Source organism: Lycium barbarum, chromosome 12, assembly GCF_019175385.1.
Source record: "Lycium barbarum isolate Lr01 chromosome 12, ASM1917538v2, whole genome shotgun sequence".
In the NCBI taxonomy this organism is placed as follows: Eukaryota; Viridiplantae; Streptophyta; class Magnoliopsida; order Solanales; family Solanaceae; genus Lycium; species Lycium barbarum.
This window is the reverse complement of record NC_083348.1, coordinates 71054030-71070769: the sequence shown is the minus strand read 5'-3', so window position 1 is coordinate 71070769 and position 16740 is coordinate 71054030. Positions and strand designations below refer to the sequence as shown.

Sequence of the window (16740 nt, the reverse complement as noted above, 5' to 3'; positions counted from 1 at the left end):
TAAACCCTTCTCTCTCCATTTCTCTCTCTCTTTCCCTCTCACGTTTTCACTCCCCCTCTCTCTCTAACCCTAATACGCCGTCGATGTCACCATCATTGCAGGGAGTCACCGTCGCCGCCATCCCTAATCAGTACCGCTGTCACCGTCGCCACAGTCCCTAATCAGTACCGCCGTCGCCGTCGCGTCCATAGCCAATCATTTGAAGTATGCTTTCTTTCTTTTCTTAATTAATATTGCGCTGTAATTAGAAATCTCCTGATGATGGTTAATGTTCTATATTTGGCATTGTGCTGTTAATTTGATGGAAGAAAGTTACGGGGAGAAAATTTCTATTTCCAAGTTTTTTTTTTTTAAAAAAAAATCTATTTCCAATAGTTCAGAAGAAAGTAGGGAAGTCTGACATTCAAGACCATTCTTGTTTTTGCAAATTGGGAAGTTTATGTCCATGCCAAAGACAATGCCGGGTGCTATGGGCTTTTATAGTCCTGTCTAATGAGAATTGTACTTGTGATGTCCGCATGCATTCTTCATTTTTTCATGTGTTTGGTTTTAAATTTTCTGAATTTGTGATGGTTTCTTGATTCTAAGGCACATTTAGCCAAAAGAGTACTTCAATCTCTTGCTCTCTAAGGTCCATACACCCTTGTTTTAGTGTGTGTTAGGTTTATGGTGCAAATTTTCATGGGTTTGGTTTAAAATTTTCTGAGTTTGTGATTCTAAGGTCCATTTTAGCCAAAGGGTACTTATGAGACTGAAATCTTGTTCTCACTACTACAATAAAAGGGAGCTTTAGCGGCAATTAGAATGGCCGCTAAAACCTTTACCTGCAATTACACATTGGCTGCTGAAGCCGCGGTCGGTAAACGTTTTACCGGCCATTTGATCGAATGCCGGTAAAGGACCATGTAATGGCCGGCAAAAGTCTTATGAGTTTTAGCGGCAATTTAAATGGCCGCTAAAAATGCCCAAGGTTTTCTTAGGTTACACATTCTGTAGCTTTTGTTATTGCCGCTAAAAGCTTATTTAATTGCTGGTAAAAGGGATCCTTTCGACAATTACAGTAGCCACTAAAGCTTGTCATAAATTCATCTTTATCCATATATTTAATGGTTTTTGATATGGCCATCAAAGATTCACTGTATTGCCGATACAAGAGGTCTTTTGACGACCCTTTTAACTGCTGGTAAAATTTAAGAAAGGTTTTTCCAAACATTTAGGCTCCCTGTTATGCCTACCTACTTGCATTAAAATAATAACAATAATAGTCATTTGAAATAGCCTTCATGGTGCTTGTTTTGAGAACTGTGCATCGTCTTTTGGAGTTTTGTGTAATGAAAATAATTCTTTGTATTTTCTGACAACCGGTAGTCAAACTTAGAACAACTGCAAATGTCAAGACTATAATTTCTCAACAGAATATTAAGAGGATGACTAAAATCTATATAATTCACATTGTCAATGATTAATGTGACAGTACAGGGATATATTAGATATCCAAAGTCAACATGAAATCCTTTCATCAATTTTTGGGGATCAAGAATACGATCAAGAAATATCTAAGTCATAGTCACATATATAACATCATGAAAAAGAAATGTAAGACCTGCCATAGTTTGTCTTCTACTCATTCACCTGATGCGGCTCCTTTCTTTATCTCTTGTGCTTGCTTCTCGATATGTCCATACATCGAGTAACAACTGCATTGATTTATATATTTGTCTTGCCTCTTCTTTCACCAAACTTGTTTGTTCGGAAAGAACTACAGGAAATGAAAGAGTCATTTTTAATGATTGTCAAGGTAAAATATAGATAATAAGAATACAGTCAACATGTTATTACTTCAAGTTCACTTTAGAATTATGTATAGTAACAGAATAATTCTCCATTGTCTTTCTAACTTACTGTTTTCCTTTATCGTGATTGACATGAAGTTACTTTATACTGATTGATCTCTAAAGTCATTCCCTTCTAAAGAGGGAAAAATGAAGGTAAGTTCCACCATGCGAAGAGTAATCAGTTAACAAGAATAGAAATGATGAAAATTAGTAGCTTATAGCATGTAAAAGTCCTTGAAGTTAGGAAAAATCCAGATTAGTTAATGTAGAAGAGCAAAATCTGTTGTGACCATGAAATCATCTTGGATGCAGAAGGAGATTGCACACACTATTTAGATAATCTCATCAATGCTCCACCAAAATGGTTGGCATCATGGATCAAGAAGCATTTCAATGTGAGTTGCTTTAGTAATATGGCTCCCTATTTTCTGTCCCTTTGTGAGCATGTCATATTCTGGTCATACATTAGTCATCATTGATTTAGGAAGGATTTCAATGTGAGTTGCTTTAGTAATATGGCTAATTAATTAAGAAAAGAATTCTCCAAGCAGTCAAAGTATGTCCTTTCCAGGAATTGGTAGAAACATTTTTTTTTTTTTAAGATTTCATAGTTCCTTAGTTTTTATTAGTCTTGTTAGCTTATCTTGATTTGTAACTTGCAATTTGGAAAGGCAATATAAGAGATAATCTTATTTTGCTTTTTTCAGTTTGATTTTTTGACTATTGTCCTATCTCCAAGTACAGTGGAATATGCATTTCTGAAGCACTTCATTTCTCAGGCAGTTTTGAAAATCATTGCTAGGATTCATTACAGGCTATGTACTTCTTTGAAGGTCTCCATTTTATCACAAAATTAAAATACTAAATACTAGTGGTACTGTTTTGTGTTTTTAGCAGGTCATTCAGTGTCCTCAACCTGGATATAACATCTAAAAATGTAGCTATACAACAGTCTGTCAAGATGTCTTAAGCCCTCAGATTCAATATAACAACCTTCCATCTTCACATAACTATCATAGAAACATCTCCTTTACATAATGTCAATCAGTATAAGTAAACAAGAGAATAGCTAACGAACTGAAGACCAAAATTGCCACCTGTACTCATTGTGATGCACCATATGACTTGTTACCATATCATATCCTGTGCACAAAGGATCAATGGAACAGCAATAATATTCTACTTTGAGCCATGTTTCAACCAAGTCATGCCCTCTGGTAAAAACACCAGCAAATATCTTTATGTTAATGATGTTTTTGTTTTCCTTTGTACCTACAAACCAGGTGCTGCTTTAGATTGGATTAGGCCATATAAGAATGAACATCTAAGACTGAACAACATACTTTTCTATTAATTTATATTTGCGATACTTAACATATATTATTGTATAGATGGCCGGTGAAAAGAGGGCTAAGAAAACAAAGAAGGCTAAGGAGACGGGGGTTCCCCAAAGACCACCAGAAAACCTTGTGATTAGAGATAGAAAGCTTCAAGACTCCTCACAGATGAGATGGAAAAACTATTTAAAGACTCACCTACTTGGGGCTAGATGTCACCAAATCGCTAGAGACAGATCTTTTATGCGTTTAAGGTATATGTATTTATAATTTTTATTAAAGGGAAAAGGGTCAATTATACCCCTCTAGTTTAGAATCCAACTGCTGCACCTGGTATCCAACCTGCAAGTTAATATTTATAATGGGTGAGATTAGTAATCCAAAAAGTAAGAGAAAAGTTAAAATATAATAGTGATTGTGTAAAAATTCGTTACATTACTATCAGTCGAGAACGGAGCTAGATCAGAGGGGCTGGAAGGTTTCATCTGAACTTTCTTCACCCGAAAATTACCTTGCATATACAAAGTCAATCTTGTTTTATAAATATTCAAAATCCCCTTAATGAAAACTTTGCCTCTGCCACTGGTCAGTGTATATATAGAATAACATAATTAAATACTTTTAGACTAGATGCTCCTAAACGGCAGAAGGTTGAAAATCAGCTAATTAGTCGGGAAGACACACTATTTACTAATGTAAAGCACCTCACAGAGTCAAGATCATCGAGATAGTGGATTAATGTTTGGACTACTGCAAACAAAAGTTAGTCATAATGTTGCATTTGCATTCATTTTGATTAGCTGAAATTCCTTAATTATTTCAAGTAGTACTAAATAAATACAATGTGGATATGTGGTCCTTCCCACTCATTTCCTGATGTCAAGATCATCAGAATGGCCAAAACAGAAAATAAATAGTTTCTAGTACATAGCTGAATTTGTTTAGCTGATATATATATTCCAATTCGTGTCCACTGAGCAGTCTCTCAAGTAGCTATATGAAATGTGGAAAAAAAAATACGAAAGGAGTAGATTTCTTAAATGACCAGATTCGAATATATTAGTAATTTTATATTGAAGGTGGGCAAAATTTTTGATCATCTGATGGTCAAATTAATTAAATTAAACCAGGTACAATAATTCAGGGGAAGTTTCACTACACTGACTAAGCGAATACAGTTTTCTTGCTTTTTCTGTTAATTATTTCACCCTTTTCAGTTAGCTGAGGTTCTTCTGATATGGAACACATTTAATTTGGAATTTTAACTAGCTTCAAATATCTAATTTGGACTACTACGTTAGCTTATGATGGTACAAAATTTAACTTAGATGGAACTGACATATAAAGAAGTTTTACACACTTAGTGTACTTTTACTTTATTTTCTAGCTGGGGTTACAAAATTAGGCATATCCTAGACAGATGATGTTGCAGGTCACCTTAAATTGATAGTGTATATAAGAAATTAAAATTATACATTGTTAGTGCATATAAGAAATTGATAGTGTATATAAGAAATTATACTTTTTGCTGCTGCTTATTTACTGATTTTTCTGGTGTTGAAACAGGAATCTTATCTGCCTCTTGGCTAATTTCTTGTTCACGTGCATCAACCTGATTCATTTCCTGCATAGAGTGAGCGCTATGGCCATGGAGCAAAAGATTGCTGAGCTATCTAGCCAGCTACAGGCCTCGGAGGAAAGGGAGAGGCGGAGGGACATGCAGTTTGACGGTATGAGGGCCCAATTAGACGAATTACTTGCTTCGAGGGGGATTCCCTCGTGTCCTGATGATGCTCGTAACCCCCATACTCAATCTAGTGGTGCTGATGATGATGGGACTCACGTGTCAAACACACAAAGGCATGTTTGAATGTTAATGTTGTGGTGGATTTGTGGATTGTGTAAGTGTTGTGGATGTTTGAGGGGTGAAGTAGTCTAATGTTGTAGACTAACTTAGTGTAGACTAGTTTAATGTTTTGTGGATGTTTATAAAGGTTGAAGTAGTTTAATGTTGTGTTGATGTTTGCGAAGGTTGAAGTAGCTTAATGTCTCACTACAACATTACACATATATAGCTACGAAATACAGCGTAGCTAAACATGAAAATTTCTGTAGCTAAACACTTTAGCTGCAATATTTTTTTCCGTAGCATTTGTAGCAAAATATAGCGTAGCTAAAGGTTAACTACAGACTTTACATGGTCCGTGGCTAAGGACTAATACTTATTGCTGCGAGTATTTTTGTGTCGTAGCTGTGATGGTAAAACTTTTTTGCCACGAAATATATACTTATAGCAAGTAATCGTATTCTTTTGCCATGACAGATAAAAGTTGTAGTTGTCTTCATATTGTAGCCACAAAGTGTTTTATTGTAGCAAATTTTTTGATTTGTTTGCCACGCAAACACATGTTTTGTGGCTATTTATACAGCTTAATCTCTTGACAGTATTATTCGTATTTAGCTACGAATAAAAAAATTAATAGCTATGAGTAAAAGAATTTGCCACAAATATTTTTCTATTGTAGCTAAGAATCCATACCATTTGCCATGAAATATATGAAATTATAGCTAAAGTTTTTTTGCATTTTGCTACAGAAAGTAAAAATGTCTTGCTATGTTCTTGTTACGTAGCAATTACATATACCTTTAGCTACGAATTCAAAAACTTCTTGTTACGTAGCAATTATATATACCTTTAGCTATGAATTCAAAAATTTATTGCTACAAACTGAAGAATTTGCCACAAGCATTGTTAGTTTTGATAACTTAATAATGCAGCTAACAGAATTCAAAAGTTTTTAGATTCCAAAACATGTTTCAAGTTACACATAATTTTAAATTTCAATTAAAATACATTCACAATACAGAATTTCTCTATGACACCATCTTCTTTGAGATCTAGAGTCTCATAGTCTTCTTCTTTCTCTCCTCTCAGGGTCTCCAAGTGCACCTTAGCTGGATCGACATCGATTTTAGCTTGTCATTTCTGCTCTAATTCCATAAATTTACCTATCAGTAGTAAAGTATTTTAACATCAGAAAGCAGAAACAATATATATATATATATATAAACCATTGCAATAATCAGTAAAACTCACAGGTAAAATCTTTTTCCTCTTAGTCTTCAACTCCTCCCTCCTTTGACAGATTTCCCAACAAAGAGAATACAAAAATTAGCCAACTTAAAAATACAAGTATCAAATCACAAGCTCAAATTGTCATTATTCAATATTGCAGGATTTTAACGTTTTCTTCCTTTGTCCAATTCTGTATTAGTCATGTAAAAATGATTTCAAAAGTTAGCAATAGTTACTGTTTCTTTTGAAGTAGTGACCATCGTCTTAAAATGAATTCATAATTAATGTAGAATTGAAAATTTTACCATTCTAGAGTAATTAATATAAATCTGTTACACTAGTACTACTAAATGATTGTTGTTAAAAAAGATGGTCCATAACAACAAAGTCTATAATATCATGGAGTATGAATTTTAAGAGATATTGTACCCATTATATAGCCACATCTTTTTCAATGAAGTTGGAGTGAGTTCTTTTTTCTTATGGGTATGAGACAAAATCTTTTAAAAAAAAAAAAAAACTCAAAAAATAAAGTACACAATGCAATTACAAAAAATATGCTTCCTGTTTTTGTACATAACATTTGTTAATCAATTAAAAATCTCTAAAAACAATGATGAATGAGACAAGTAGCAATATATATATATATATATATATATATATATATATATATATATATATATATATATATAGTGTAACAAAATGGTATGTCAAAGATAAGGACCTTAAGAACCTGTGCAGTCCAAAAGCATAGTAAGAGTAATTTAGTCGTTGAGCTATATGAATCCGCTATAAAGCCTCGAATCTGTAAGAAGACAAATAGAGAAAACATCAAATGTTGGAGTAACCCAATTCCGTTTGATAATCTAAGAACAAGAAAAGTGAGAAATTTTAAATTAAGATTAAAATTAAAATTTGCAATAATAAAAAAAAGTAAAGGTTGAAATTGGAGATTGAGACAGAGGAGAAGAAGAAGACGGAACCTTTCTTCTGGGGATATTAGGTTGATTCACATGAGTAATTAATGAGAAATTTTCCTTCTCTATAAATGATTGATTTTGAAAGCTTTAGGCTTGTAGAGTTTTTGATTTTCTAATCTTACTGTTCAATCTAATAGATGAAGAAGGCTATAATTTAGGCACAAAAATTTTAGACCGAAATAATTAGGAGGGAATTCCTTTTTTTCCAAGTCTTGAATTTGTGAATTCATGTTTCCCCCCTAATAATTATAACAATAAAAAGAAGTTTTGGTAAGAAATCTCATAATAAAATACGTTGCTATACATTCCATATATAGTAATTAGATTTTTTCCATTTTATTTTATAACTTATTAATCAACATTACTTAATTTGATATAAATTACGGTATATAGATACCCTTCTATATTAACTATACCAAATTATTAATCCTTAGTTCAACTACTTATAATTTTACGCCAATCATTAAGTAATTGAATTAGTAGTAGGTCATAAAGTTAATTAGATATAGTCATCTATTTATTTAAATTATATTTGAATCTTACGAGTAAGACCCTGCAAAATTGAGTCGAGTCAAATGATGAACACCACTAGTTACACTAGATTGATAAATATTTTCTTATAGATTATGTCTGAGTCAAATAACATGAATTCTCGAAACACTTGATCGGGATGAAGCTTGAGTGAGACTTAGTGGAATTTTATTTAAATTCGATATAATTAGTTAATCAAAAGTAATTAGATATAATCACCTTTCTATTTAAATTATATTTGAACCTTACAAGTAAGATCATGTAAAATTGAATCGAGTCGAATGATGAACACATCTAATTAAACTAGATCGATAAGGGTATTGTTCCAATAAATCATGTCCGAGTCAAATAATAATTCTCAAAACACTTGATCAGGGTGAAGCTTGAGTTAGACTTATTGCAATTTTGTTTGAATTTGATATGATTAGTTAATCGAAGTCAATATAATCACTTATTTATTTAAGTAATATTGAAACTTACAAGCTATAAAATTGAATTGAATCGAATGATTAACACCTCTAATTACACTAGATCGATAAATGTATTATTCTAGTCGAACAAGTCTAAGTCGGTTACCAATTCTGGAAGCTCTTGATCAAGATGAAGCTTCAGTGGGACTTAGTTAAGTTTTATTTAAGTTCGATATAATTAGTTAATCAAAATTAATTAGATATAATCACCTATTTAGTGAAATCATTTTTAAAACTTACTGTAAAATTAAATCGGGTCGAATGATGAACACCTCTAATTACACTAGATTAATAAATGCATTGTTCTGATAGATCATGTCCGAGTCGAATAACATGAATTCTCGGAACACTTGATCAAGATGAAACTTGAGTAGACTTAGTGAATTTTTTTTCAAATTCGATATTAATTAATCAAAAGTAATTAGATATCGTCACCTCTTTATTGAAATTTTATCTGAAACTTACAAGTAAGATCTTGCATAATTAAATCGAGTCGATTGATGAACACATCTAATTACAGTAGATCGATAAAGGTATTATTCCAATGTCCGAGTTAAATAACACTTTTCGAAACACTTGATCAGGATGAAGCTTGAGTGAGACTTATTGAAGTTTTGTTAAATTTGATATATATTCATCCAAGCTTGAGTGCACAATGCGGCTTGTCGTGCGAACTTGTGATGCAACGATCAAGAAAGTAGAGAGACAGTCAATTAAGCATACTGCGGTCACTACGATTGTCAAAAGCTCTCACTAGAAGGATCGGAACACACAACAGTAGCCCAGGCTTAGGTTAGGGCGCATGATCTCATTGCAGGGCTTGACCACTCATGCTCATCTCGATAAGAAGACTAGACTTCGTTCGCTAGGGCAGCTGATAGCTAGCTCAGGCTTCTCGGCCAGTTTCCCCTGTATTGATCCATTGTGATAGCCGGCGAAAGTGGGCATGCTTTCATCGCTTCCGTTAATTAGTTAATTGAAGTTAATATAATAAGTTAACTGAAACTTACAACCTATAAAATTGAATCGGATCAAATTATTGACGCCTCTAATTGCACTAGATCAAAGATATTATTCCGATAGAAAATATTTGAGTCAAATAACAATTCTGAAAACACTTGATCAACATGAAGCTCCAGTGACACTTAGTGAAATTTTGTTTAACTTTGATATAATTAGTTAATCGAAATTAAATAGATTTAATCACCTACTTATTTCAATTATAATTTAAACTTACAAATAACGCCCATTAAAATTGAATCGAATAGGATAATTAGTACTATTTTTATAGTAACTTCAAGTATAAGAAAAAATTGCAAAAACATTAGTATTGCTACACCAAATTTTAAATTGGGGTAAAAAATAATTATTAGCAACGAAAATCTATCAAAATAATAAACTTGCGGCAATAGCATTTTGCCATATATAGCTATTAAGCTAACTATTGTCACGACATTTTAGTACTTGATGCAACAATATTATTTGGTATAACATTTTATTTTAAATAATTTTTTGTCACTAAAATGTTACTATTGCTACAACAAGTTTCAACTCATGACAAATATTAATAATTAGTTACGAAATTTTATTATAGCTAAAAATTTGTGGCTGTATCATTGAACTTTTGCCACAATTTTTATAACTTGAAGCAAAAACATTTATTTAGCTACAATATTTTGCTTCAAATAATTTATCGTGGCCATAAGGTTACCATTGCTGCAGTACATTTTAACTCGTGGCAAAATTAATAATTAGCTAAGGAATTTTATCGTAGCAAAAGATCCGTGGCTATATCATTTAACTATTGCCACATTTTTTTATAGCTTGAAGCAAAAATATGTATTTAACTGTTTCAAATAAATTATTGTGGCTAAAAGGTTACTATTGCTACAGTAACTTTTATCGCGTGGCAAGAACTTAGGATTAGCTATAAAATTTTATCCTAGCAATAAAGTTGTAGCTGTTTATGTAACTATTGCCACAATATTTAGCAATTATAACAAAAATGAGGAATTAGCTTTGTAAATTTGATTTTCGTGGCTAAGTAATTTAATGAACTTGTAGACAACTACGAAATTTGTATTTTTGTGGCTATTACTAGGTAATAGCTACGATTTTTAAATTCATAGCTTAGATTTCGTAGCTATAGATACATTGTGTTGTAGTGTCTCTTGTGAATGTTTGAATGACGTTTTCATTCAACTTTGAAGTAGTTTCGAATTGAATTGATGTATTGGTGGTTTTTAATATATGTGTTTGTTGAAGTAGCTTAATGTTTTATGTATTTATAGTAGTTTGGTGAATTATTGACAGCTATTTGAGCTGGTTTTAGTTAAATATAAAATTATTTTCATCTTGACAGGGGGGCAACTGGAATAACAGCTAGATCCTACCAATTTTTTTGCAGATTACCGACCTCATGAGGTCGGTTTTTTGCAAAATTTACCGGAAACTGCAAATTACCGACCTCACGAGGTCGGTTTTCTGCAAAAAAAAATCCCAGAAAATGCTAATTACCGACCTCATGAGGTCGGTTTTCTGCAAAATCCTCCCAAAAACTGCAAATTACCGACCTCATGATGTCGGTTTTCTGCAAAATTTTCCCCAAAATTACAAATTACCGACCTCATGAGATCAGGTTTCTGCAAATATTTTGCAGAAATTGTGAAATACCGATCTCATGACGACGGAAATCTAAAACAATATATTATATATTCATATAAATTACCGACCTTAGAAGGTCGGTAAACTCATATCATTATATTATTAATATAATTTACCGACCTAGTGAGGTCGGTACTTTATCTAATTAATACCCGACGTAATATTTCCGACCCATTCTTTTCTGACCTAATTTTGAGGTCGGTTTTTGACCAAAACCACCTCATGAGGTCGGAAATAGCCATTTTTTTAGGTCGGAAAATCCCCTTTTTTAGTAGTGTCCAGGGTGTTCAAAATTATCTCTAGTGTCCTAGGTTCGATTCATTCGATTCTCATCAACAACATTATTTTGTTAATATATAGCTTTTGCTATTTTTTTGTGTTTAAAATTGTCTCTAGTGTCCTAGATTCGATTCTCATCAACAACATTATTTTGTTAATATTTAGCTTTTGCTATTTTTTGAAACCCCTGAGCTTATGGTTGTCTCTTTTCACCCATCCATTAAGTAATGCAAGCCAAATGTGTTTGGAGTATGGACAAGTGAAAAATAAATGTGAGAGGGTTTCTACAGTTAAAGTTTGACGCAAAACACAGTAAGTGGGCACCTGGATTAATTCCTCACTTTTGTAATCTATCAACTGTTGCTAACCTGCCTTGCACAGCTAGCCAGGTGATAAAAGTGTGTCTTGGTATTAGTACACTTGCATGACAAGTAGTACTATTCTTCATAAGTTAACACTACTGTCTTTTATGCTCCACAACTTGTTTTCTGTAACACTTTTCGACCCTACGAGCAATGATACATTTAAATACTTTAATTCTAAACGTGCCACTAATATAAAAATGCAAACTGATAACTATATATATCCTCATGCACAGCGGCTAAAATAAAGGGATTTTACTTAGGGGTTCAACTTTTGTAGAAATAGGTTATATGAAACTTCAATTTCAAATAAAGGAAATTAATGCATTATGCATCTTATTATTTTTGGCTTGAAATTCAACCCTTATATTTATTATGCATTTTATTGTTTTTGACTAGTAATATACATGTATAATAAGTAAAACATATTTTGAATAGTGGATGTTATATGAATCCCATTGCTTGAATGTGGCTCACGATAGGAAAATACAAATATTCAAAATGCCGGCAAAACATATAGTTAAGCTTGCATAATATACATCACAGCTCACGCAACCAACTGCCAACAGACAAAATGACGAGATTTTCAATGTCATCTTGGAAAGTTCAGCCCAATCAGATTTTTCTTGTTGGAATTTCAAATTCTTGCACTTATATAAACCCCAACATGTGCCAATTACCTATCATCATCCATCATCAAACAGAAAATAAAAATAAAAAAGAGTGTGCAATTTAAAGATGTCAAAAGATGAATTACGTCTATTGGATTTCTGGGCAAGCCCATTTTGCATGAAGGTTAAGATTGCTCTAGCTGAAAAGGGTGTTGTCTATGAATCTCAAGAAGAAGACTTATTTGGTGGCAAAAGTGAGCTGCTTCTCAAATCAAACCCAATTTATGAGAAAGTTCCAGTTTTGTTGGACAATGGAAAGCCAGTTGTAGAGTCCAATAACATTGTGTATTATATTGATGAGAAGTATCCTTCTCCTAATTCTTTGTTGCCTTCTTGTGCTTATGGCCGCTCCCGTGCACGTTTCTGGGCTGATTTCATCGACAAAAAGGTCAAAATTTTCTTCATATCTAACTTGTATAATTGACAGCCTAAAAATATTTTACACTATCAGCTTATTTTAATATGGTATAGTAGGTAATATGCTTATTTTTCATGTTACCAGTTTGTTCACTTTTATTAACAGTTACATGTAGTTATCAAAGTATATATTCCTAAGTTTTGCTGGAAAATATGTACCTATCTATTAGGGGTCTGCAGTACCAATATATTGTCACAACTAAAGACTAATAGGTGCATTGATACTTCACACGTACTTAGGTAAACTGTTTGGGATTACTTGCTCTTATGTGGTTCTAAATCATAGGGGATGCTAATTATATATTTTTCCTTTTTTTTAATCAATGTGACACATTTTTTAGTATACCAAAAAAAAAAGATATATTATATATTATATTTAGAAATGATTAATTTTAAATTCTCATTTTAGCCTTCATAAGATGATTTAAACACATACAAATGTTTTGTCATAGACCATATGTTTCAAAAGTCTTTCTTTTTTCTTAAATTCTGTATCCGGTCAATAATGCATGTCACATAAAATGGGACTTAGAGCATGTTTGGATGGGCTTACGTACAAACTTGGCTTATAAGCATAAGCCATAAGTTAGGAATCCTCACTTATGATTTTTGGTTTATTTTAATTATTTTGGCTTAAAAATAAGTGCTTAAAAACACCTTTTTTATATTACCCAAGTGCTTAAAAACTATTTTGACTCAAAAACACCTAAAATAAGTCAATCCAAACATGCTCTTAGAGAGTATATTTTTTTAGTTTTGGTACATAGTACACCATAATATTCCATCAATGTGCTTGTTTATTTCAACTTAGTTTGATGTTTTTGAGGTGCAGATATTTGAAGGAGGAATGGGCATATGGAAGAGCAAAGGAGAGGAACTAGAAACTGCAAAGAAGGATTTCATAGAAATCTTGAAGAAGCTTGAAGGAGCCATGGGTGACAAGGATTACTTTGGAGGAGACAACTTTGGGTACGTTGATGTCATTGCCATTGCCATGACTTCTTGGTTCCACGCTTACGAGGTTTTCGGGGGGTTTAAGATTGAAGAAGAGTGTCCTAAATTTGGGTTCTGGATGAAGAGATGCCTTAAGAGGGAGAGTGTTTCCAGTGTTCTTCCAGATCCTGAAAAGGTATACCAGTGTGTTGTCATGCTCAGAAAGATGCATGGCATTGAATAAAGGGGATTTTGTGGATTCAACTGAACACGTTACTTCGAATATGAATACACATGGAAAAACTTAAAATAAAAATGTACATGTATAATAAGATCATGTACATGTATAATACGATTATACTCGTTCTGAACCCATGAATTCTAGCATTTGGATTCGCCCCTGACATGCTGGATATCATCCTTGAATCTCTTTTTTTTCCTTTGTGATTTGGGCTTCAAGTGTTTGCCTCTTTCTGAAGCAAATAGTCAGGATCGAACTTGCATGTAATATAGACAACACATAATCAAAGATATTGATCAAACATAAAATTGATACTTATCTCTTGAAGCATGATCGCGACCAAGAATCGAATCTTCAACCACGAACACACACCATCCACGATATCGTCATTCTTCAGTTCCACAGTCTTCTGCTGTGTAACCCGAATAATACCAGAATTTTTGAAATTCGTGTGGGCGAATTTCTATGGAAAAAGTGTAGAAACTTCTAAAACCCTTAGCCTCCTTATGGAATAAGACCCCTATTTTATAACTACAGGTTTTAGGGTTTTCGCCCTTTTCCAAAACCTACTGGATCTTTATTTTCCACCAAGAAATAATATTTCATTTAATTCTTTATTATTCGGGCACAGCAGGGACCACATAATTTAATTAACGAGGCTTCCTATTATGGAATTAATTCGAAATATCTGAATTAATCCTACCATAATAAATTACGAATTATTCCACTAAAAAATCGTAACTGCACTCCTCAGTTCAATTTCGAAATCTTTCATTAAATCTTATTTAACTCCCCATGTTAAGATTACAGATACCAATCAATTAAATTAAATTATTGACAATTTAATTCATTGACTAATTGAATATTTTATATTTATGCTTAACTTACATCATGTGACAGATACAAAATTCACCTGCAGAGTTTTCACGTGAGACTTATAAGCATCCATAAAGGGGTATCATCAATCTCAAAGTTGAGACATGGATTCTATCAACTAATTATTATTTCACAAATATAATTTGTCATTATCCAATTTACCAGGAATACATAGACCCGCAATTGAGTCGTACCTTTTAATAAATCCAAATAATGAACAAATCACATTGATCATAATAATTATATCAATATTAAGAGTATAAGTACATTTAATGAACTAGAGAATTTATTTTATATATTCAGTACAAAAACACTTATCTCTACTTGGTCCGTTCAATACATATAAAATATACTAGCACAAGAAGACGGAACTATACCGTTCACATAATGAAGATACATTATATTAATCTTGTGCTACAATCATACCGATGGCTTTGTCCAATTTCCATCTTAGATTGTGACCATAAATTTTATACTTATAAGAACCGACGATTTAATCTTCCGTGTATAAGCTAAACTCTATACACTAAATCATCTACTATACAAGTAAAGAACACACATACTAGTACATGATCTATTTAATTCTTTATTAAACAATGAATAAATAATTGTTCTATAATAAATACTATATCTAAACACATGATTAATAGTATATATCCCAACAGTACATGTATAATACGATTATACTCGTTCTGAACCCATGAATTCTAGCATTTGGATTCGCCCCTGACATGCTGGATATCATCCTATACTCTCTTTTTTTTCCTTTGTGATTTGGGCTTCAAGTGTTTGCCCCTTTCTGAGAAAGAAAAATAAGTGTTCTCTCGTACTGGACTTCCCGTGTGTATTTGAGCTTTTATTTATAGAAAAGTGTGAATTTGAGTTTCTATTCTTGCCTTCTTCCACGCACTATTAGAAATATATATTTTTCTCACCGACATTCGGTGGAAAATTTATGCTATAAAATATAATTTTTCTACCTCATTCCCACTGAACCAGCTCACTGGGAAACGCATGATGGGAAACAGGTTCCCATTGAAACATTAGAAAACTTCCTAATTTTTCCGTCTAAAAACGCTACTATTTAGGTTTTTCCACTGACTGAGAAATAACCATTGAACATTTTTAAGTAGAAAATCAGTGAGAAAATAGAATTTTTTTAGTAGTGACGTACTTATCTAAAAATATATAGACTACTTCCATACTAGTAGTAAATTTGAAATGAACCATGAATAGTAGTAGTAGAATAATATGTTTCAATGAGACCTAAACTGGGCCACTCTTTGCTGATTTGGGCCTTACTCGACTCATTTCATTTTTTTTGTGCGGATTATCCTTCAAAGGCACTGGTCTTTAATTTTTGTCTCTCAAATTGGTGGCCTTTAATTTTGCCTTTCACTTAATACCAGCTCAGTAATAAAAAAAAATGAATTTTGCCAGGCAGAGGTTTGTAGCAAAGTTAGGCCTATTTGGGAAAAAGTTAGGCCTTAAGGCAAACTTTTAGCCAAAATTAGGCCATAAGGCAAATCTTTGCCTTAAGGCCTAACTTTTGTCCAAAATTAAGCCTATTTAGACCTTAAAGTAGAGGTTTGTAAAATTCCAACTAAGTAAAAAAAAAAAAAAAAAAACCTGAAGGCAAAACTCTGTCTTGCCTTATGCTTGAAGACGAAACTCTGTCTTAGTGAAGACAAAACTCTGCCTTAAGGTAGAGTTTAAAACTCTTCCATGCAAAACTCTGCCTGATATGAATCCAAACTCTACCTTGTGATTTTTTTTTTTAATTTTTGACTGAGCGAGGATTCGAACCTGAAACTAAAAGATTTTTAGTGAAGGATAAAAATTAAAGACCACTAATTTGAGGGACAAAAATTAAAGACCAGTGCCTTTGGGGACAATCGTGCAAATGACCCACTCATTTTTGTATTCTTTTCTGTCATTTCATTGCCTTTGTGATGTGCTAAAACATTATTGCAACCATTATGTTAAAATTTTAATCCATTTAGCCACCTTTTGTTAGTACATACTATATAATAACGGATGATCCGCCAAAACATCTATGCCATTGCTA

The 16740-nt window shown here is 32.7% G+C and overlaps 2 protein-coding genes and 1 long non-coding RNA gene across 3 annotated transcripts; 2 read left to right on the top strand and 1 right to left on the bottom strand.

Moving 5' to 3' along the window:
* Positions 1-28: 28 nt before the first annotated feature.
* LOC132622882 (uncharacterized) lies at positions 29-5391 on the top strand. The gene is made up of 3 exons (XM_060337551.1): positions 29-204; positions 3227-3426; positions 4739-5391. Exons 2-3 carry the CDS (start codon positions 3227-3229, stop codon positions 5040-5042), a joined length of 504 nt encoding a protein of 167 aa, XP_060193534.1. The 5' UTR covers positions 29-204; the 3' UTR covers positions 5043-5391.
* Positions 5392-5857: 466 nt separating this feature from the next.
* LOC132623931 (uncharacterized) lies at positions 5858-7449 on the bottom strand. The gene is made up of 4 exons (XR_009576480.1): positions 7232-7449; positions 6973-7053; positions 6270-6309; positions 5858-6181 (listed from the first exon to the last, which is right to left on the bottom strand). It is a non-coding gene; the product is annotated as an uncharacterized LOC132623931 (long non-coding RNA).
* A 4823-nt stretch (positions 7450-12272) lies between these two features.
* Positions 12273-13799, top strand: LOC132625072 (probable glutathione S-transferase). The gene is made up of 2 exons (XM_060339850.1): positions 12273-12593; positions 13455-13799. Exons 1-2 carry the CDS (start codon positions 12273-12275, stop codon positions 13797-13799), a joined length of 666 nt encoding a protein of 221 aa, XP_060195833.1.
* Positions 13800-16740: the final 2941 nt, after the last annotated feature.